This window comes from Piliocolobus tephrosceles, chromosome 15 (assembly GCF_002776525.5).
Source record: "Piliocolobus tephrosceles isolate RC106 chromosome 15, ASM277652v3, whole genome shotgun sequence".
Lineage (NCBI taxonomy): Eukaryota > Metazoa > Chordata > Mammalia > Primates > Cercopithecidae > Piliocolobus > Piliocolobus tephrosceles.
In genome coordinates this window covers 15221241-15243119 of record NC_045448.1, presented here as the reverse complement: position 1 = coordinate 15243119, position 21879 = coordinate 15221241, and the positions used below count along the sequence as shown (strand labels likewise).

The 21879-nt window shown below is 37.0% G+C and overlaps 1 protein-coding gene across 1 annotated transcript in view; it reads left to right on the top strand.

Moving 5' to 3' along the window:
- NBAS (NBAS subunit of NRZ tethering complex) overlaps window positions 1–21879 on the top strand; it is a 394400-nt gene that overhangs the window by 18910 nt on the left and 353611 nt on the right. The window contains exons 7-9 of the mRNA XM_026454698.1: window positions 2431–2564; window positions 5564–5697; window positions 7408–7506. Coding sequence (XP_026310483.1) covers window positions 2431–2564; window positions 5564–5697; window positions 7408–7506 — 367 coding nt within the window. The remainder of the gene's footprint in view (window positions 1–2430; window positions 2565–5563; window positions 5698–7407; window positions 7507–21879) is intronic.

Below are 21879 nucleotides of genomic sequence, written 5' to 3'. Positions count from 1 at the left end.
TCTTGCTGGTTTTTGTGTAGCATCTGTGCATTTGCCAGTTTTTTATTCTTTTGTTATTTTGCACCTATGTCTGCTTTGAAGTTTGGTTTTTTATTTTAGCAGTCTAAAGACAGGGAACTGATTTTTTTAAAAAAATTATTCCCACTTACAAAAATGGCTGTTCCAGAGTGTATGCAGTATCTTGTTAGACTTTAATAAAATTAATTAGACTTATCCATGCTGAATGACCTCTCTGGGATTTTTTTGTGTGCTTTTAACCTATTGATCAATAATCAAAATGAAGAAACTCGTGATATCTGGTATACTTTCCCCATATATTCCCAGAATGTGTATTACGGAAGTAAAGGGAAGTCTGAACTCTACACATTATTTCTTTTAGGTAGATAGATGACTTCCGTTATAGAATTCACATTTCACTGGTAGTCTTGGAGGGATGGTCCTTACCATTACCTTGCCGTGTTAATAGAGAATTTTTTTCTGAGAGACATAGGTGTCACTCATTAGTGAAATCACTTTGTGTTCCAGATCCTGGGAATAGAATGTTGAATAAGACATTGTTTCTGATTTCAAAGAGCTCGGAGACTTGTGGGGCAAATAATTATGTAAATAATAATATGATGTGATAAATGCTATGCAAGAGGTATGTACAGAATATTTGGGGTCACAGAGCAGCCAGTTTTCAAGAGTGTCAAGGAAGGAGGGGGTAACAAACTAGACCTGGAAGGATGAGTAAGAGTGGAGATGAACAGCCTGGGTAGAGCAGCAATATGTATAAAATGCACATATGGGCAGAACATGGTGGCTTACACCTGTAATTCCAGCACTTTGGGAAGCTGAGGCAGGCGGATTACCTGAGGTCAGGAGTTCGAGACCAGCCTGGCCAACATGGTGAAACCCCGTCTCTACTAAAAATACAAATGAATTAGCCATGCGTAATGGCACATGCCTGTAATCCAAGCTACTCAGGAGCCTGAGGCAGGAGAATTGCTTGAGCCCAGGAGATGGAGGTTGCAGTGAGCTGAGATTGCGCCGCTGCACTCCAGCCTTGGCAACAGAGTGAGACTCTGTCTCAGAAAAAAAAAAGGCACATATTTGCTCATTTGCCAGGTTGGCGTGGTATGAGTGGGTTATTAGGTATATGACAGAGGAAGTGGTAGAAGGCAAAACTGGAAAGCTACAATGGGGCCTTTTGTGAAGGGCCTTTCATATATATTGAGGAATTTGGATTTGATTCTGTTGGAAATGGAGAACCTTCAGGGATTTTAAAGTGGCAGAAGAATGTGATCTACTTATCTTGTTATTTTAGAAAGCTATCATTTTGACAGTATAGAGGAAGGAATAGAAGGGAAGAGACAGATGGCAGAAGACCTGTTAGTAGGCCAAGCAGGAGATGGTGAGACCTGAGCTGGGATAGTAGCAGAGGCATCAAGAGAAGGCCATACATTTCTGGAGCATTTTTGAGGCAATTGTAAGGCCCTGGTGGAGAGGTGGCATGTTATAATGCCACCTGCACTGCGTGGGAAGACAGGATGCTGATGTGCTGGGTTTTGTTCTACTCTTGACTCGAGGTGTCACCTTGAATCTACTGATCATTTTGAATTCTTGTTGGGAAAGGAAGAACACTTATCTGTCTGCCTGACTCTTTAGTTCTGAAATTCCAATAAGAGGAAACCAAAGCAAACAAAACAAAACAATAAAAAACCTCAAACAAATCTAACTTAGGGTTTCATATCCTCTTTTTCTTCTTTTGCAGCTGGTAGCCTTTCTCTCTATTTTACTGACAATTCAGAACAGAAAAAAGTTCAGTTGTTGAGTTATTAGAATTATTGAGGTGTTATCAAAATCTTGAAATTGTGTGATTTGACTCATGAGTCCTTGATTTACCTGTCTCTTTCTATATATATATGTATGTATGTGTGTATATATATGTGTATATATTCCTCCCCTTTCTAATACAATGTTAGTGTAGTCCCAATTTGTATCTTGGCATCTATATTTGATGTATTTAAAAGATCAAGTTGCAATTTTTATTTTTTGCTTTTAGAGGAGCGAAACTCTTTGGATTAGAATTGTTAATATTGTCTGCCCATTCTGTATGCTTTAGATCTCTCTCAATATTACAGGTATTTTGTGGTGTATTATTACTGGGCCTTTACCAGACCAGGGGCTGCTCAGCATTCATCAGACCATGCATCAGTAGACTTTGCTTCTAAAATAAATAGGGCATAGTTGGCAGTGGTTTGTATTTCCCACTCTTACTTAAAGTGTGTTTCTGGAAACTGCTCTTTTTTATTGAGGGAAGCATTATTAGAGATCCTTAGGAGATGATGTAATTGTTATACTTGAATACTTACTTTAGTTGCAGTTACTAAAAGCGTTAACTGTCTTTGTAATATATTGTTAAAAGCACCTCTTTCTCTTTCGTTCTAGTTCCGAAAGACCCGAAACCCCAGTGGAGACGGGTGGCGTGGAGTCATGATTGTACCCTACTGGCCTATGCTGAAAGCACAGGAACTGTGAGGGTGTTTGATCTCATGGGAAGTGAGCTCTTTGTCATTTCCCCGGTATGTACATAGCTTAAATTGAAAACATAGTTTTTTCAATGTCATGTATGTATAGGTACTTGAATAAAAGAGGGTGAAGGGGAGGATAATACAAATATAAATCAGAATAATAAGCTGTGGACTTAAGATGCCCAGAACCTAGTTAGAAATCTATATACATGCAATATTTATTCCTTGTATTTTGTGATACACTATCCAGATGTAAACCACGTGGTAGTAAGTAAACACTAAATATAGGTACAGAAAGTTGTTATAAAGCTCTAGTGATGGAAAGAAGTCAGTGATCTGTCGCAACAGGAACAACTTCAAGAGGAGTTGGAATTTGTTACCTTACAGGAAATAGAAATTGAAAAGGAGAGTAGAGAAAAACAAATGGTAGTAGTAATTTGTATTTGTGTACTAGTTTATTCTTTATTAATGCCTTTGATATATATTATGATTTTATATTCACAGCAGCCTTTTGAGTAGGTTGGGCAGATGTTCTCATTTTGTCTAGAAAACTAAGATTGAGTGGGAACAAAATGACTTTTGCATGACAATTCCGTTAATAGTGTCTCTTCTAGGAATCTCATGCTTTTTAGTTTGTATCCTTCTTCATCGACTGAACAAGATACAGGGTCAGCTAGAACAGTGGTTCTCACTCTGGCTGTATCTTAGAATCACCTGGGGAGCTTTATAAGGAAAAGAAAAAAACGAATTACCAGATTGCCCAGGCGCTACTTACAGAGATTCTGATTCATGTGATCTGTGTGGGGCCTGGGTATTAATATTGGTCATAAGCTTTTCAGCTGATTCTGGTGAGAAGCTAGGGTTGAAAACCAATGATATAGAGGATGATTTTTTTCAGAAATAATGAGTGGAGAAACTAAAAATGTGTGTTGTGCTCACATTCTGGGAATCTTAGCCAAACTAAGGAATCTGGGTTCTTATTTTCTAGACTGTTTCTGGCTAAAAGAAATACAATGCGAGCATGTGTGCTCAAATGTAATTTTATATTGGGTCACATATATGATAACTACAGGTGAAGTTTATTTAGCAGTAACTGTTATTTAAGTTTATTTAACAATGAGAAACTAAAATAAGAAACGGGAAATTTATTTAATACTATATTTTATATCATCCAATATATCCAAAATATTATTTCAACATGTAATCAATATAAAACATTATTAAGGTGATATTTTATGCTCTTTCTTTGATTTTAAATCTTTGAAATTTGATGCGTATTTTTATGTTTATGACATATCCCAGTTCGGACTAGCCATGCATTAAGTGTTCACTGTGTGGTTCTAGACGATGAGGAACCATTCGGGGGGTTTGGGAGGAAAAACTTTTTCTCTGCCTGCTTAAATTTAGCAGTAGGAGCCTGCAAATTAAATTGACAAAAGACAGATTAACAGGAGAAAAGTTGTAGAGTTTTTATTGATGTTAATGTTTTTACATGTACAAGGAGCTTCTCAGAAAAGACGTGAAAGCTCAAAGAAGTGGTTAGACTCAGGCTTATATACCATTTTTTCTTTTATTTAAAGATAGAGTCTTGCTGTTGCCCAGGCTGGAGCACAGTGGTGTAACAATAGTGATCACAGTGAAGCCACACCTGGCTAATCTTTTAAACTTTTTGTAGAGACAGGATCTTGCTTTGCTGTCCAGGCTGGTCTTGGACTCCTGGCTTCAAGTGGTCCTTCTACCTTGGCCTTTCAATGTGTTGGGATTACAGATGTGAGCCACCCCATCCAGTTACATACCTTTTTAATAAAGGAATATAAATTGTTGAGAAGTGAGTAGACAAAGGAAAGGGAATTTTGGCTTTTTCAGGTGGTAAGTTGTGGGAAAGTGACTAAGAAATGCATGGGACAAATTCATGGAAGAAAGGGATTTTAATGAAGTCTGTTTGCACAGACTCATCTTGGTATGACTTCTGGTCTCCAGGGATGAATCCATCTCCTCCTCCTGGTACTGAGGAGCACTTTCACAAAGAGAAATTTATGCCTTGTTTTTAGGCATTTAAGGGGAGGGCAAAGAATTTTTCCTGCATCTGTTGATTCTCAGTTGCCTTCAACTCAAAATAATCCTTATGCCAAAGTGGCATATTTTGGGTTGGCGTATTCCAATCCCCTTCATGGGTGATAAGCTTTATAAGCTTTATTTTGTGTGCTTCCCAAGGTGTACAGGCCTTCAAATCATTTTTTTTTTTTTTTGAGACGGAGTCTCGCTCTGTCGCCCAAACTGGAGTGCAGTGGCCGGATCTCAGCTCAGTGCAAGCTCCGCCTTTCGGGTTCACGCCATTCTCCTGCCTCAGCCTCCCGAGTAGCTGGGACTACAGGCGCCCGCCACGTCGCCCGGCTAGTTTTTTGTATTTTTTAGTAGAGACGGGGTTTCACCGGGTTAGCCAGGATGGTCTCGATCTCCTGACCTTGTGATCCGCCCGTCTCGACCTCCCAAAGTGCTGGGATTACAGGCTTGAGCCACCGCGCCCGGCCAGGCCTTCAAATCTTTAGCAGTTTAGCCTGGTATTTAGTTAATGGAGAAAGGTTAACGTTGAGTATTTTATGTGTCGTTTCCTTCAGGTTGCTGATTAGGCAAATGGAAACTGGAGACTTTTTTTTTTTTAACCACATGCTATTGCTGGCAGCGGAAGTTAACATTTGGAAACTTCTATCTTTAAACAAGTTCTTAGAGTTTTTAGAGGCTGAATGGTGACATTATCTTTATTTTTTTCTGTAATTGACATAAAATCTGAATAGAAATTTACTATGTAGGTGAACATCTTCTTCAAAGGGACTGCTGTGGTTTCAGCCTGTATCTGAGAGGGATGGTCTAGATTTGGGTATCTAGGTCTAGGCGTTCTGACTTGCGTGATTCTTGAGTACACAGAGCAATTCTGAAGTTATCTTACATAAAGTGTACCTGAAGCCAGTATATCAGATATTCTCTAATTATTAATGTGTCAACTTTTATCTAGTTCTTTTTTAGTAACTTAATTTCCTCCTCTTCTGTAGGCATCTAGTTTTATAGGTGACTTAAGCTATGCCATTGCTGGGTTGATCTTTTTAGAATATAAAGCAAGTGCACAGTGGTCTGCAGAACTCCTGGTCATCAATTACCGAGGAGAACTTAGAAGTTACCTTGTAAGGTAAAAATGTACTTTGGGAAGCCATACTTGAAATGTTATTTATTTCTCTGGTTTAATGTCAGATTTTGGTATTTCTTTTTTTTCCTTTCTATTATGAAAAATTGCAAATATAATAGGGAAGTTGAAAGAGTGGTGTGGTGAACACCCATTACTTCCACTTGGATTCTACAATTAGGATTTTACTGTGCTTGCTATATCATATTTCTATTCATATATCCACCCCTCTATCCAGCTATTAATCATTTCATAGTGACTTGGAGATATCAGTACTCAAATGCTTTAGCATGCATATTATTAATTAGAGTTTAATATTTGCTTATAGTTTTCTTCATTTTGGGGTAAAATTTGCATAAAGTGAAATGGATACATCTTAGTTGTACCAGCTAGTGTGTTATGACAAATGTGTACATTTGTGCAATTCAAACTTCTGTCAAGATACGGAACATTACCATCATACTAGAAAGTTCTCTCATGCCCCTTCCCAATAAGTCTCTTTCCATACCCACTCCCAGAACAACTAGTGTTTAAATTTTTTTCAAATCACAGATTAATTTTGCCCATTCTAAAAATTTGTTAATGGAATAATATACAGTCATCCCTCTGTATCTGTGGGTTCTGCATTTGTAGATTTGATCAACTGTGGAATGACAAGACTTTTTCTTGTCATTCTCTGAACAGTATAGCATAACAACTATTTACATAGCATTTGCATTGTCTTGGGTATTATAAGGAATCTAGAGATTATTCAAAGTATACAGGAGGATATGTGCGGGTTATATGAAAATACTATGCCATTTTATTTTATTATTTTAGTTTTATTTATTTATTTATTTTTGAGATGGAGTCTTGCTCTGTCACCCAGGCTGCAGTGCAGTGGAGTGATCTCGGCTCACTGCAAGCTCCGACTCCTGGGTTCACGCCATTCTTCTGCCTCAGCCTCCCAGGTAGCTGGGACTACAGGTGCCCTCCACCAAGCCTGGCTAATTTTTTGTCGTTTTAGTAGAGACAGGGTTTCATCGTGTTAGCCAGAATGGTCTCAATCTCCTGACCTTATTATCCGCCTACCTCGGCCTCCCAAAGTGCTGGGATTACAGGCCTGAACCACCCCGCCTGGCCTGCTGTGCCATTTTGTGTCAAGGGCTTGAACATTTGCAGGTTTTGTTATCCTGTGAGCATCCTGGATCCAGTCCCCCAAGGATGCCTAGGAATGACCGTAGTATGTATTCTTTTGTCTAAGTCTTCCTTCATTCATCATATTTTGAGATTCATTCATATTTTTACATATATCACTAGTTTATTCCTTTTTATTGATGATTAGTATTTTATTGTATGAATAGCTCATGATTTTAAAAATCCATTCTTCTATTGATAGAACCTTGTTCCAGTTCTGGGCCACTGCAAATAATGCTATTACAACCATTCTTGTACAAGTCTTTATGGATATACATTTTCATTTCTCTTGGGTCATTATCTTCACGTGGGATTGCTGGGTCATAGGGGAGATGTAGTTTGTTTTTATAAAAAACTACACTTTTTACCACATGGTTTTATCAATTACCTTCTCATAACGTATCAGAGTTCTGGTTGTTTTATATCCTCAGCAATATTTGGTGTTGTCTGTCTTTTAAATTCTAAACACTTTATTGGGTATTTAGTGATATTCATTGTGGTTTAATGGTATTTACTTCTTACTTACCTTCTTAAATTTAGTGTTGGAACAAATCAGAGCTACCAAGAAAGTCACTGTTTCAGCTTCAGTAGTCATTATCCTCATGGAATCAACACAGCTATTTACCACCCTGGTCACAGGTAAGTAACTATTTGTTCTCATATTTAGTGGAATATTAGGTGGACATAGAAATGTTGGCATAGATTCAGATAGAATAAACTATTCTGATTCTTATGTTGACTTCTTAATTTTCTCCTCTTGTGCATAGTTATCTTTAATATCTATAATGTTGTTGTCATCTGATTATTCATGCTTATCCATCTGGCTCACTGAGCTCTTCCGAGCTAGATGGGGCACTGGGAATATTCACTGAGGAATTTGTTCTCCTTTTAACCCCCTGGACCTTATTTTTCTCATCTGTAAAATGAGTAAGATACCTAACTCAGAGAATTAGTGAGAGAACTAGTACTATATATAAAGTGCCTTCACACAGAGTGGCCTCAGTAGATGCTACTTCCCTTCTTTCTCTCCTTGGTAGTTATGGCTGCACTGATACTGCACAGTTCCTTCCAACAACTGTGTCCCGTCATTCACATATGCCACTTCCCTATGTATTTGCATCTACATTGAGGGTTACTAGAAACCTTATGGCATTTTCTACTTCCAGTGATTTCTCCCCTTTAATTTCGTTACTTGCGAACAGAAGTCACATACTTTTTATAGGATAGCCAAGCTAAATGTTTGGTTTCATAAATGGGAAGAGTATCAAAGTTTGAGTAAGACAAACCTAACTTGACTTTTTGAATTTTGAGACTTACTCTGTGTTTGTTGACAAGTCCTTAACTTGGACTCTCAGTATACTTAAGTCTTTTTGATTGGAAATGTATGCAAGTTGGTATTCTATTCAGTCATATGTCTGTGTTTAGTTCAGGACTTTATTATTATGAAATTTTTATACTACAAAAGAACACACACACACACACACACACACACACACACACACACACACACACACTGAAGTCCTCCTTGTGCTCTTCCCTGATCCCGTCGTCTCCGTTCTAGAGATGACTACTGTCCTGAGTTTTGTGTATATGATTTTCTTGCTTTCTTTATAGTTTTATCACTTGTTCATATTTGGTTTTGCTGTTTTAACTTTATGTAAATGGAATCAATCACACGGAAGACATCACAGCTCTCACTTCGTGACTTGCTTTTTGGTGCGTGTTTTGCTTTAGTTTCTTCATTTTTAACTACTGTTTAGGACATTTCATTTTGCAAATAATTTGCAACATATTTATTCATTCTGTAGATTAAAATTTGGTTTGTTTCTAATTTTTTGTTGTAAAGATAGTACTGTGGTAAAAATAATTATGCATTCCTCTGATATATATGTCCAAAAGTTTTGTAGGATATATAATTAGGAGTGGCAATGCTGGATTGTCAGGTTAGTACATCTTCAACTTTACTAGATAATGTCAATTGTTTTCCAGAGTATTTGTACCGGTTTACAGTCCCATCAGCAGCTTATGAAAGTGTCTCTCGTTTCACATTCTCAGTAGTACTCTTGATGGTGTGAGACTTTTAAATATTTGCTGATTTGGTAGGTGTAAAAGGATATATCACTCTGGTTTTAATTTGTACTTTCCTGGTTACTGATGAAACTGAGTAGCTTTTCATATGTTATTGGCCATTCGTGTTTTCTCATCTATGAGATGCTGGTTTTGTTTCTTGTCTTTTGATAGGGGGTTTGTTGTTGACATTTTTATATAATCTAGATATTAATTCTTAGTCTATTATATGCATAATGAGTATTTTTTTTACCAAGACGTGACTTTAAAAAATTTTTTTTCTTATATTTACGTTTTATTTCTATGAGTTGTATTTGCACATAATTTTAAGTGTTTAATTTTAAAAACTGACTCCTCCACCCAACTTCTTGCTTTCCAAAGGTAACCACTTTTAGCTATTTTAATTGATTGTTTTGATTGTTTTCATACATTTAAATAAAAAGCTTACATTGTGCTTTTTGATTCCAATTTTACACAATGTTTATTTACTTCCCTTTGTGGAAGATGGATATTTAGTTTTCTTACTCTACCACGTGTATGCACAAAGAACTTTCACTTTGTTCTCCTGTTATGTTATATCATATGTTAAATCCTGTTATATCATAATTTTATAGTTTTTTTTTTTTTTTTTTTTGAGATGGAGTCTCACTCTGCCGCCCAGGCTGGAGTGCAGTGGCACAATCTTGGCTCACTGCAAACTCTGCCTCTTGGGTTCACACCATTCTCCTGCCTCAGCCTCCCGGGTAGCTGGGACTACAGGCACCTAGCACCACGCTCGGCTAATTTTTTGTATTTTCAGTAGAGACAGAGTTTCACCGTGTTAGCCAGGATGGTCTCGATCTCCTGACCTTGTGATCCGCCCGCCTTGGCCTCCCAAAGTGCTGGGATTACAGGCGTGAGCCACTGTGCCTGGCCTATAGTATGATTATTATGGTTATGTAGATGATACTTATAGGTAAGACAAGAAGCTTGTATAGTATTTCATGATTTCAGTGATTTTCCATTTTTATTTATTCATTTTTTCATTCGACAAGCATGTATTGATTTCCTACTCTGTGCCACATACTGTTCCAGGTGCTTAGGGTGTATCTTCCTCATGGAACTTTTTGAGGGAATGACAGACAACAAACAATGAATATAAAGTATGTGAGGAGCTAAGTATTATGGGAAAAAATAATCAGAGATGGAGAGTGGAAGGCTGGGAGAGTAGGGTGCAAATTCTAGTTTGAAACACGGTGGCCACATTACCCTCATTGAGGAAGTGACATTTGTGCAAAGACCTGCAGTAGGTAAGGGTATTAGTAGTTTTTAAGTATCTGGGAGAAGAGTATTCTATGCATCAGGAATAGCCAGAGCAAAAGCCCTGAGTTGGAAGTGTGCTTGGCATTTTTAGGAACAGCAGTGAAGCTAGTTAGGCTGAAGCAGATTGTGATGCAGAGTAATAAGGTGAGGTCAAAGAGAGCGTGGTGAGTGCTGAATCATGCAGGGCTTTGTATGCTATAGGAAGACCCACCTGGTAACTTCTTACTTGTTTATTCTCCTTGTAGTTAATAATTCTTTTTAATTTGCCACGTTTTGAAATGTACTTATCACAGACTTTCCCCTAAACTCACCTCCATAGTGTAAACCTCCTTTTAGATGTGCTGTTTGATCATCTTGAAGAGGTCTCAGAACTTTCTTCTGAGATCATGCAAGATCAGGTGCATTCAGTGTAGTACGGCCATGGATGGAGATCTCAGAACTTTCTGATCTGCTCCAGTTTGGATTTAACACCTGCCACATAGCTATTGTCTTGAAATTTCACTTCACCGTTATGTAGAAGATTGCTTCCCTATTTCTCTTTGGTTACATGACCTGTTCCTTAGATTTGTTTTTTTTTTCCTTTCTTGGTTTATTTAACTGTTTTGGTGGGTCACAACCTCCTGTAACTTCCTGAGAAATGGTACATGGGAAATACATTTTTTTGAAGCCCTGCATATCTGAAAATGGCTTCATTTTATCTTCATGCACTTAATTGATCGTTTGACTGAATAGAATTATATTTTAATACAATATTTTATTAAAAGTATAGGAAATACTTTTCCTATAAAATTTTGAAGGTATTGTTCTATTTTCTTCTAGCTTCTAGTAGTGTTGCTCTTGAGAATGTCATTGTAGTATAAAACCCATGTTTCTTTCTTTCTCTGCTTTTTGTCTTCTTTCTCTCTGGAATGTAAGATTTTCTTTTTTTCCCCCAGTGTTCTGAAATTTGACCATGTTATGAGTTGGTGTAGGTTTACTAATATCCACAGTGCTGGCCCTTCACTTTGGATAGTCAAAAATCTCACTTTTGAGAAAATTCTTTGAATTATTTCTTTGATTATTTCCTCTTCATTTTTTGTTTTTTTTAATTCTCTGGAATTTCTGTTATCTAGATGTAGGGTCTCCTAGAATGACCTTTAATTTTTTCCCTCTCTCCTTTCCCCACCTACTTTGTTTTTGTGGAAAAGAGAGAAGTAAAATATTATTTTGATTTTTTCTGTATAAATACATGTACTTACTGAAGAAAGTAGTTTGAAACACTTTTTGAGATCTTTTATAAATATAGTAAATTACTGATACATATGATTTTATTTTGAAAAAATCTATATTCTGGTTAATTTTTGCCGATATGTTTCCTATATTACAAATTCTTTTGTGCTGCATCTCCTTTTTAAATTAGTTATTGTGATTTTAGATTTTATTGTTATATTTTTCACTTATAGAAGTTCTCTTTAGTTTTTTAAAAAATCTTTCTTAAAAAAAGACAAAAGGGAGTTGAAATGAATATTTAGTGAGCCCCAAGGTGTTTCGAGGGTTAAATATTCAGCACATGGTAGGTATTCAGGAAATGATAGGTAAAGTTATTATTTAGTATTGAATAAATATAATACTTTTAACTTACTCCTTTTGATTTGTGTGGCTCTGTTTAAGAGTTAGTTGTTTATCCTTAAGAAATTTGATGATCAGTTTCAAAAATCTGGGTAACTAAAAAAATTTAAAAATTTAAAAATATTAATTTAATTTAAAAATTAAATATTTAATATTAAATTAAAAATTTATAAATAATTAAAAAATATTAACAGTAGGTAATCTGAAATGATAACAGACTTCTGTTTTATTTTGGATATAGTTGAATGTTTATATGTGAAGTTAGAGGTCTTTACGTTTTATAGTATTGAATGTAATCCTATATGCTGCAAATAATTACACAATTTATTACAACAAAACATTTTTGATTATAAAATAAACATATTACAATAATAAAATCATGCCATTTTGATTTTATTTTTGTCAAATTCTTATACGAAGACTGGCCTTTCAATGTTTAATATGTTAGATCTTGTATTTTCTGTGCCTAGCTTCACATTAAGTCTTGAATTTAAATCTTGCTATTAGAAATGGGATAGAATTTGTTTTGCTGTGACATGCTTAGTTCTTTATTGTGAATTTTGCCAAGCCTTGACAGTGCATATACAGTACCCATGGCACTCTGATTGCTAGTTTGATTTCTGTTGAGGGTGACCTCTTGTTTATGTTAACATTTCCTTTGGGATCACATTTTATTGTTTAAGCAGGGTTTCCTCCTTGAAAGTCTTTTTGGGTTTAGTTCAAGTTGATTTTTTGGTTTTATTTTATTTATTTATTTGAGAGAGGGTCTCACCCTGTCATCCATGCTGGAGTCCAGTGCATGATTTTGGCTTACTGCAGCCTCAACCTCCTGGGCTCAAACGATCCTCCCACTTCAGCCTCTCGAGTAGGTGGGACCACAGGCAAATGCCACCACACCTGGCTGTTGATTTTGGAGAGATAGGGTTTTGCCATGTTGCTCAGGCTGATCTTGCACTCCTGAGCTCAAGCAATCTACCCGCCTCGGTCTCCCAAAGTGCTGAGATTACGGGCATGAGCCACCACGCCCTGCTAATTTTGTTGTTTTAAAGTGTAGTTATTAATACCTCACTTTCTCAGCACGTATATATGCTTTTTGAATATGTTTCTTACAAAGCGTGTGTGTTCAGTTACAGAAGTTGTTGGTATTAGGATGATTGATGAGGTGGAAAGTCCATTCTGTCTTTATCTGGCCTGCTTTCCATGACCGTCTTTATTGTGGCCTGCCTTGTGGAATGTGCCATGTTAGGGGTTGGGGGAGATGTGAAGATGGAGAGCAATTCTGACCTAAGATCTCTTATTCTTAGGAAATAATATATGTGTGTATTCATATATATATATATTTTAAATTTTATTTATTTATTTATTTTGAGATGGAGTCTCACTCTGTTGCCCAGGCTAAAGTGCAATGGTGTGATCTCAGCTCACTGCAACCTCTGCCTCCCTGGTTCAAGTGATTCTTCTGCCTTAGCCTCCTGAGTAGCTGGGATTACAGGCACTTGACATCAGGTCTGGCTAATTTTTGTATTTTTGTAGAGACTGGGTTTCACAATGTTGGCCAGGCTGGTCTCGAACTCCTGACCTCAGGTCATCCTCCCGCCTCGGGCTCCCAAAGTGTTGGGATTACAGGCGTGAGCCACCACCCCCATCCAGTGTATGCGTATATATTTTACTAATGTCTAAAATACATTTCTTTCTCTGAATGCTCTGTGTGTGTGTGTGTGTGTGTATATACATTTATGTATCTAAACATATATAATATATAAAAATGTATTTCACATGTATTAAAATATATGTTTATTATATAAATAAAAATAATATAAATATATTCATATTATATATGTAAATGTACATATTTCATATATAAAATATATTAAAAATCTATATATGTGAACTAGAATGCAAGCTAGAAAATAAGCGCCTTAAAGGGATGCAGATACAGTGATGTGGGGGTCCAAATAAGGAGCTACTACTTGCTTGAAGGAGCAGGGAAGCATCACAGGTAGCACTTGGACTTGCTTTGGTGAATGGATACAATCCAGATATGATGGACATTCTAGACAAAGTGACAATGTTAATAGTGGCAAGGGAAAAGAACTCATGGTGTAGTTTGGGAAATTGTAAGTGGTGTAGCTTGGCTGACACTGTAGAGTGTGTGTCTGAGGACAAAGAAGGTGATAGTGGTGGTGGGAGATAGGACATGGGAACGGCAGGTTGAGGCCCGTTAATTGGGAGTGGTAAGAGGCAGCTTATTCTTTAGGGGACTCAAATTTTTGAGCTGAGGAAATACGATCATTTGTGCTTTGAGGAATGTTGATTCCATAGGGAGGTACTAGAGGCTGGGTGACTCGTAGATGATCAGGTACTAGTTCACGCCACACATAACAAGGACCTACTCATTATCTTATATGTAACTGCTATTGGCACTATTTAAATATACCATATTTTATTGTTAATTGTTTTCTATTTTGATGAATATATCCTTCTATAGTTTGAACATCTGCCCTCCAAAATCCATGTGTTGAAACTTAACGGCCAATGCGATGGCATTAAGAGGTGAGGCCTTTAAGACATGATGAGGCCGTTAGGACTCCTCCCTCATGAGTGCGTTTAAGGCCCTCATAGAAGAGGCTCCACGCGTTGTCTTCCCACCTGGCAGATGCAGCAACAAGGTGCCATTTTGGAAGTGGAGAGCAGCTCCCACCAGACAACCAACCTCACCGCACCTTGTGAACTTCCCAGTCTTCAGAACTGTGAGAAAATAGGTTTCTGTTCTTCATAAATTACTCAGTCTCTCAGGTATTTTGTTATGGTAGTTCAAATAGATGGACACATATCTCATATCTCCAATTAGCCTATCAGATACTTGAAAGCAAGGAATACGTAGTATACACCTTTGTAAAAGCCGCAATGAATAGTATATGAGCTCTGGCTCTGAGGGCACCTTGAATAAATAACTCTTATTTTTTGAGTAGAGAAGAAAATTTATGTTTCTTTCTTTTGACTTTTCCTTTTTTCTCCTTTTCCATTTTGCATTCTTCTTCATACCCCACATTTCTGTGTTTTTTTTTTTTTTTTTCTCTCATCCCTTTTAAAAGAAGAGTATTTTATATCTTAATGCTGGACTATTTTTGTTTGATTGTTTGTTTGATACTGACTACTCCACTCTCTTCAGTTGTTATAAGAGTCAATATTTGATTTCTTTTTTCCTGGCATTATTTCAGGAAGGTAAGTGGGACTGTAGGATTGAAATGATCATACTGAATAGTTATTATGGGATAAATTTCCTTAAAGTCAGATTATACTTACTACTTTTAAGATGTTTACTTTTTGACTCAGGATCTAAGCAAAAATAGGGTATTTTTGAGGGACAGTCTCCATTTAAATAAGAATGTCTGAAAAGTTTGATATATTATCAAACCAAAGAAAGAGGGCCTTTTGTTGGTTGTACAGTCATATATATCTCTTGGTGGCAGTCAGTTTGGAGATGGATGACTGCATTATTGTTTCTGAGTGAAGACTGTTGTAAAGCAAGGAGCATGTGTAAGTGGCCTGTTGTACATGACGAAAATTTTGCTAGCTTGTTTGTATTTTCCATTATGTGGTCTTTTTTTTTTAAACGAAAGAAGCTGAAATATTTATCACATTTTTATTTATTTTCAGTTATTTCAGTAATGTGGGCCTGTGATGTTTATCATCCACAAAGATTTTATAAATGTGAAGAAAATCAGCCAGAGTTGAATTTCGATAAATTGGTAATATACAAACTCAGGGTTGTATGAAATTCATCGTTTTGTCTAATGTTGTGAGCATTGTTGAAGAAGAGAAACTGAGATGGTAAATTTGGTAATATGAAACAAAAATTAGTTGAGAAGCTTTGGGATAAGCTCTATGAATATGCTGATTTTGACTATTTTCTTTCTTACATATCCTAACTCACAGCCTAATGTATTTTATCCTTAAACACTCAGACTGTCTCATTCCAGTCTTCCTTCCTTTCTTCAACCTACCCCAACACCTCGCTGCCATCTTTTTTGTATTCTTAATGTTCTCTTTGCTCCGTTGGTTTTAGCAGAGATTACAGCCTAATTCTGGTTGAGAAGATTCTCTGATCTCTGCATTGTTAGACGAGATGGCATTAAGCTTTTTGTTCACGGTGGGTACTATGCTTGCTGGTGGAGATTCAAATGTAGTACCTGCCCTGTAGGAGTTTATACCCTATCTGGGAATTATACAGTCCCAAATAACACTTCATGAATTAGGTTCAAATAGAACACTTTATGTATAGATTTTTAAGTGGCACTTATTGCTTTCAGTAGTATATAACTTTTTTATTTTTGTGATTTTGTTCCTATTTTTGTTTTCAATTTTGTTGAAAATTTTTATAAGCAACATCTGACGTGGCTTTGTATTTCCAACATTTCCTTGATAGCTACAAAAAGGTAATTAGTGTTTGAAGGTAGCTACTTCTAGACTCTAATTTACATCTCAACAAAGTCAAAAGGCAGAGAACATACCTACTTTCTTGGGAGAAGCTGTGCTTTTTGAAAAGCCTCTCATGTTCACTTTCCTTGATGACCCTTTGACACAGATTTTCAGTATATAATTGATTGATTTTTTACTATATATATAGAGTTGTGCAACCACTACTACAGTTGGTTTTATATCTACAGAAAATTTTAAAAATATTTTTTAATGTAATAGAATGTGTACTAGAATAGGAGACAGGAGCCCTGAATTCTGTTCTTGGTTGTCCTACTTTCTAACTGTGTAATCCCAAAGCAAGTCATTAACTCTTTCTTTACCACACTTTTCTGGCAGTGTACTGGGCACAGACCACAGTTCTTCAAGCACCAAGGAGGGTCATTGTAGACTACTATGTAGCATTTGACAGAGGAAAATTGTGGTGGAGAGTTTAACAGCAGGCACTGTGGAAAGATTCATTGTCAGGAATACCTAGCAGGCAACAGCAGGCTTCAGAGACAAGACTTACTTTTCCTGGGAGAACAAGTTTGAGTAAGACTTCAAAAATTAAATTGCTGGTATTGGGATGGAAATTGGGAATTTGGTTTCAGAACCTGGACAGTCATTTTTAATCTGGATAAAAAGTAGATGTGGAATAAACCATATAGGTAGATGCTGAATATATTGTGTTTTTGCAGTGGAGTTGCTTAAATCTACCCTAAGGCTCGAGAGGGAATTAAATCTTCAGCTTATGTTCTTTAGCATCAGCTGTGGGTTGAGGGAAGGAAACAAGCAAGAACGTCTAAGAAATCTAAGTTAATTTATTCATTAGTACTTTTATTGACATTCTGTGCCAGGCCAATGACTCTTAACAAGGTGTGGACAGCAGAATTACCTATTGAAAATTTAAAAAATTGCATACCTAGGTCCTACCCTCAAAGACTTGATCAGGTGTCCTCCCCTCCAGTTAAAAATCCTTGTGCTATAAGCTCTAGGAGATTTAATGGGATGAATGGGATAATGACTAGGATATGTTGCTTGCTTTGAAGTTGCCCTAATGAGGGATAGCAATAAATTTCATTTTAGTTGCTATCTCCCTTCCATTGGTTGTAGCTGCCTAAAAAACTGGGCGAAAAAGTACTGTGAGGCCAGGCCTGGGCCCATAAGGAGCTAAGATTGATGGTTGACACAGGTGTAGAAGTAGCAGAACTGGATATCCATCTTCTCTTGTCTGTCTGCATGGGGTGAGCATGTGTATGCATGTGTGTTTATTCTGACTTCCTTGGAAGCCTACAACATGCCAGTCAGACCACTAAGGCACTTGTTGCAGGTAGGGGTGACAAACATGAGTAAAACACAGGTTCATGCCATCAAGATTTCATGCTCAGAGAGAAGCAGTTTTCTCTTTAGCGAGGTTACTCTAATCCAGAAAACTTTAAAGACCCAGAAAACTGAATTTGTCAATGTGCAGAGAGGATATCACACTTAGGGGCTAACGTAGCTCAAAAGATCTATGTAAAGAAAAAAAGCATCGATAAGCCAATATAATATTTTATTTTGAAAACTATAAAATGGGTCAGGACACTTGTCTTGATAGACCTATGTGGGAATCCCAATTGTAATCAGAAGTTTGTTTAGAAAGCACAGACAGCAAAAGTAGTGTTATAGTATTGACATTTAGCTGAAGTACCTGGATTTTCCATGTTTACCGTAAGGAGACCCTTACCAGTAGAACTTTATACTTGAATTCCTTTTGCCAAGAATCTTCTAATTGACACATGTGTTTGTTCTTTATATGTATTCATAGCTAGATAATATTTGCATACATATATTTTACAAAACCACATATATGATGCTTATGTGATGCTGCCAGCTCTCCCCCTACTCCTACTCCAGTTTGAACCGGGACATATAATAAGTGCACACAATCTATATCATCACATTTACTCAAGAATATCTGCCTTTGCAAAACCTGTGTGGGGCATCTTGCACCCCATATCACAGTTAGGAACCACTGCCATCATCTTGGCAGTCAGGAAGTCACTCCGTTTCAGGTATTATTTTATCTTTTTCCATTCACTGTGTGTCTCCCAAATATGGCAACATGATGGCTTTACATTTTACATGCACGAATGTTTTTAATTTGTGTAAAAGATCTGGGATATCACAGAGAGTAGTGGTTATGATAAAGCACAGTTGTTTAGCTTTTATGTGCTAACTTTAAATAAATGAACAAATAAAGAGATGATGTAAATGATACCTTTAATATACCAAAAAATCATTTGAAGGAGGTACGCTAGCGTCTGAAGTTTGAGATATATTTCCTACCTTAGTTAGCTTTTTTCACTGTTCACTGCTAGTAGATAGAAATACAGTTTATTTATTTATTTATTTATTTGGAGACAGAATCTCGCTCTGTTCCCCAGGCTGGAGTGCAGTGGCGTGATCTCGGCTCACTGCAACCTCTGCCTCCCGGGTTCAAGTGATTCTCCTGCCTCAGCTTCTTGAGTCGCTGGGATTACAGGCGTCTACCACCACACCCAGCTAATTTTTGTATGTTTAGTAGAGACAGGGTTTCACCATGTTGGCCAACGTGGTCTCGAACTCCTAACCTTCGGTGATTCGCCCATCGTGGCCTCCCAAAGTGTTAGGATTACAGGCATGAGCCACTGCACCTGGCCTATAGAAATACAGTTTATTTTTGCACAGTCATTCCTTGGTATCTGTGGAGGCTGGGTTCTAGGACCCCTCCTGGATACCAAAATCTACAAATGCTCGAGTCCCTGATGTGAAATGGCGTAGTATTTGCATATAATCTGTGCACATCCTCCCGTGTATTTCACGTCGTCTCTAGACTCCGTATAATATCTCATCCAATGTAAGTGCTCTATAAATAGTTGTCATACTGTGTTGTTTAGAGAATGACAAGAAAAAAAGTCTATACATGTTCAGTACAAATACAACCATCCCTTTTTTTCTGGAATATTTTTCATCTGTGGTTGGTTGAATCCCCGTATGCAGAACCCATGGATGCGGAATGCTGCCTGTACAGCTGATCCTTGAACAACACAGGGTTCTACTGCGTGGGTCCACTTATACACAGATTTTTTTCAATAAATATATTAGAAATGTTTTTTTGAAGATTGGCAACAATATGAAGAAACTTGCAGATGAACCACATACCTTGGAAGTATCAAAAATATTGAGAAAAAGTTAGATATGTCATGAATGCATAAAATATATGCAGATATAATTCTATTTTATTACCATGTAATATACACAAATCTATTATAAAAAAAACATTTATTGAAACTTACATACCATGTATGGTGACATTCACAGTCAAGAGAAATGTAAACAATCATAAAGATGTAGTGTTAAATAATAACTGCATAAAGTAGCTGCGGTAATACCGTACTATGGTAATAATTTTGTAGCCACCAGTTGCTGTTGCAGTGAGCTTGTGTTGCAAGTACCCACTTAAAATGTTGCATGATGCTAATCATCTCCAAGTGAGCAGTTAGTCTCCAGGAAATTGCGTATCACAGTAAAAAGTAATCTCTCGAAGTTCTCATGTATTTTTCATAGTGTTTAGTGCGGTACTGTAAACCTTGAATAATGCCAGGGGACCCATATGAAGTCCCACTAGTGATGCTGGAAGTGCTCCGAGGAAGCAGGGAGAAGTCACGACATGACAAGAAAAAGTTGAATTGCTCGATATGCGCCACAGGTTGAATCTGCAGCTGTGGTGCGCACCCTTTCAGACAGATGATTGATCTTGTAAACAGACTATGTAAACATACAGCATTGATAAATACAGTACAGTACTGTAAATGTATTTAATCTTAGGATTTTTTTCTTAATAACATTTTCATTTCTTTAGCTTACTTTCCTATAAGAATACAGTATGTAATACCTATAAAATATGTGTTAATAGACTGTTTTTGTTATCAGTAAGGCTTGGGTCAACATTAGCCTATTAGTAGTTAAATTTTGGGGCAGTCAAATGTTATACATGGATTTTGCCTGCTTGGGGGCTGGCACCCTTAACCCTGTGGTATTCAGGGGTCAGCTGTGTATTGCTCCTACCTTAAACTTGGTTATCAATTCTCATAGTATTTTAATGGAATCTTTTGGCCATATTTTTTCCCTTACCTATTCTATGTATTTTTATAGGCAGCCTTATTCAGACCTAGTGGTTTTTAACCACTTAAATGCATATGTAATACCTTCTAAGTGTATATCCCAGAAGGTACTCCTAGGCCACAAAGCTGCTTATTCACTCGCTTACTGAACATCTTTTCCTGGATAGCTCACAAGTACCTTGTACTTATTATATTCTGTGTTCATAATTTTCCTCCTTCAAACCTGCTTCTCATGTATTCCCATATCTTGATGTATAATATTTCCACCAGGCCAGAATTTGAGATTTATGTTAGATAATTCTCAACTCATTCTTATGATCTTCAAGCCTTGTTGATTCTGCTTCTTTAGTATGCCTCCTCTTCCCCATTTCTAGTGCCATCCTTATACTTCAGACCCTCATTACTTCTGACCCAATTTACTTATCAAGTTGTTTTCTCTTCCTCTAATTTCTTTTCATTTCTGTTGCTAAAAAGAATTACAGGTCTTAAAATACAACTCTGATCGTTTACTTCTCTACTTAGAAATCCTTCTCTGATTTCCTTTAGTCCTTGGAATAGAGATATCGCTTCTTAGATTAGTATTAAAGGCCTTTTGTAGCTTAGCCTTTCATCTGTCTAGCTTCCTATTACACCCTCTCATGTTTTCTTTGCTCCGTGCCAGCGGTCAGCACACTTCCTGTAAAGGGGCAGATTGTAAATATTTTAGACTGTGTGGGCCATATGGTCTCTGTTATGACTGCTTAACTTTCCTCTTGTAGTGTGAAAGCAGACATGACAACATATAAAATTCACAGTGTGGCTGTGTTCCGTAAAGCTTTATTTACAAAAATCGATGGTGGGCTGAATTTGATTTGAGGGACTGGAGTTTGCTGGCCCCTGGTCTAGATAACTCTAGGCATGTGTAAATTTCTGTATTTCTCAAAATGTCGTTGTTTTTAAAGCCAAAAACCCTGTCTTAGAACTGTATCATTAGTCTCAGCAGCACGGTGCTTCGCATGGAGTACTTGTCAGTAGATTTTGGTTAAATTGTTAAATATACTTGACTTTGTCAAAGCATATAAAGAGAGAAAGCAACACTAATACACTGGAATGTAATTTCCATGAAAGCAGAAACTTCATCTGTGTTATTTACGGCTCTATTTTCAGCTTTTAGACTAGGGCTTGGCACATACTTGGTGCTCAATATGTATTTCTCAGTAAATAAATGAAAGCCTGACTTTGGAAGAATTAAAATGTAAGAGCTAGGTGGAGCAACTGTATGAATGGAAGGGTTTTTCCAAACTTCTCTGTGGTGAAATTACAGTCTCACTGTAATTTCACAAGTGATTCTTTGGTCACGCCTCTTCAGGGTGACCGAAGACTCAGAATAGATGTTTCTGTAAGATGGGATCACCTCCGCCTGCTGGGTCGAAGAAGGTAGTATTAAGAT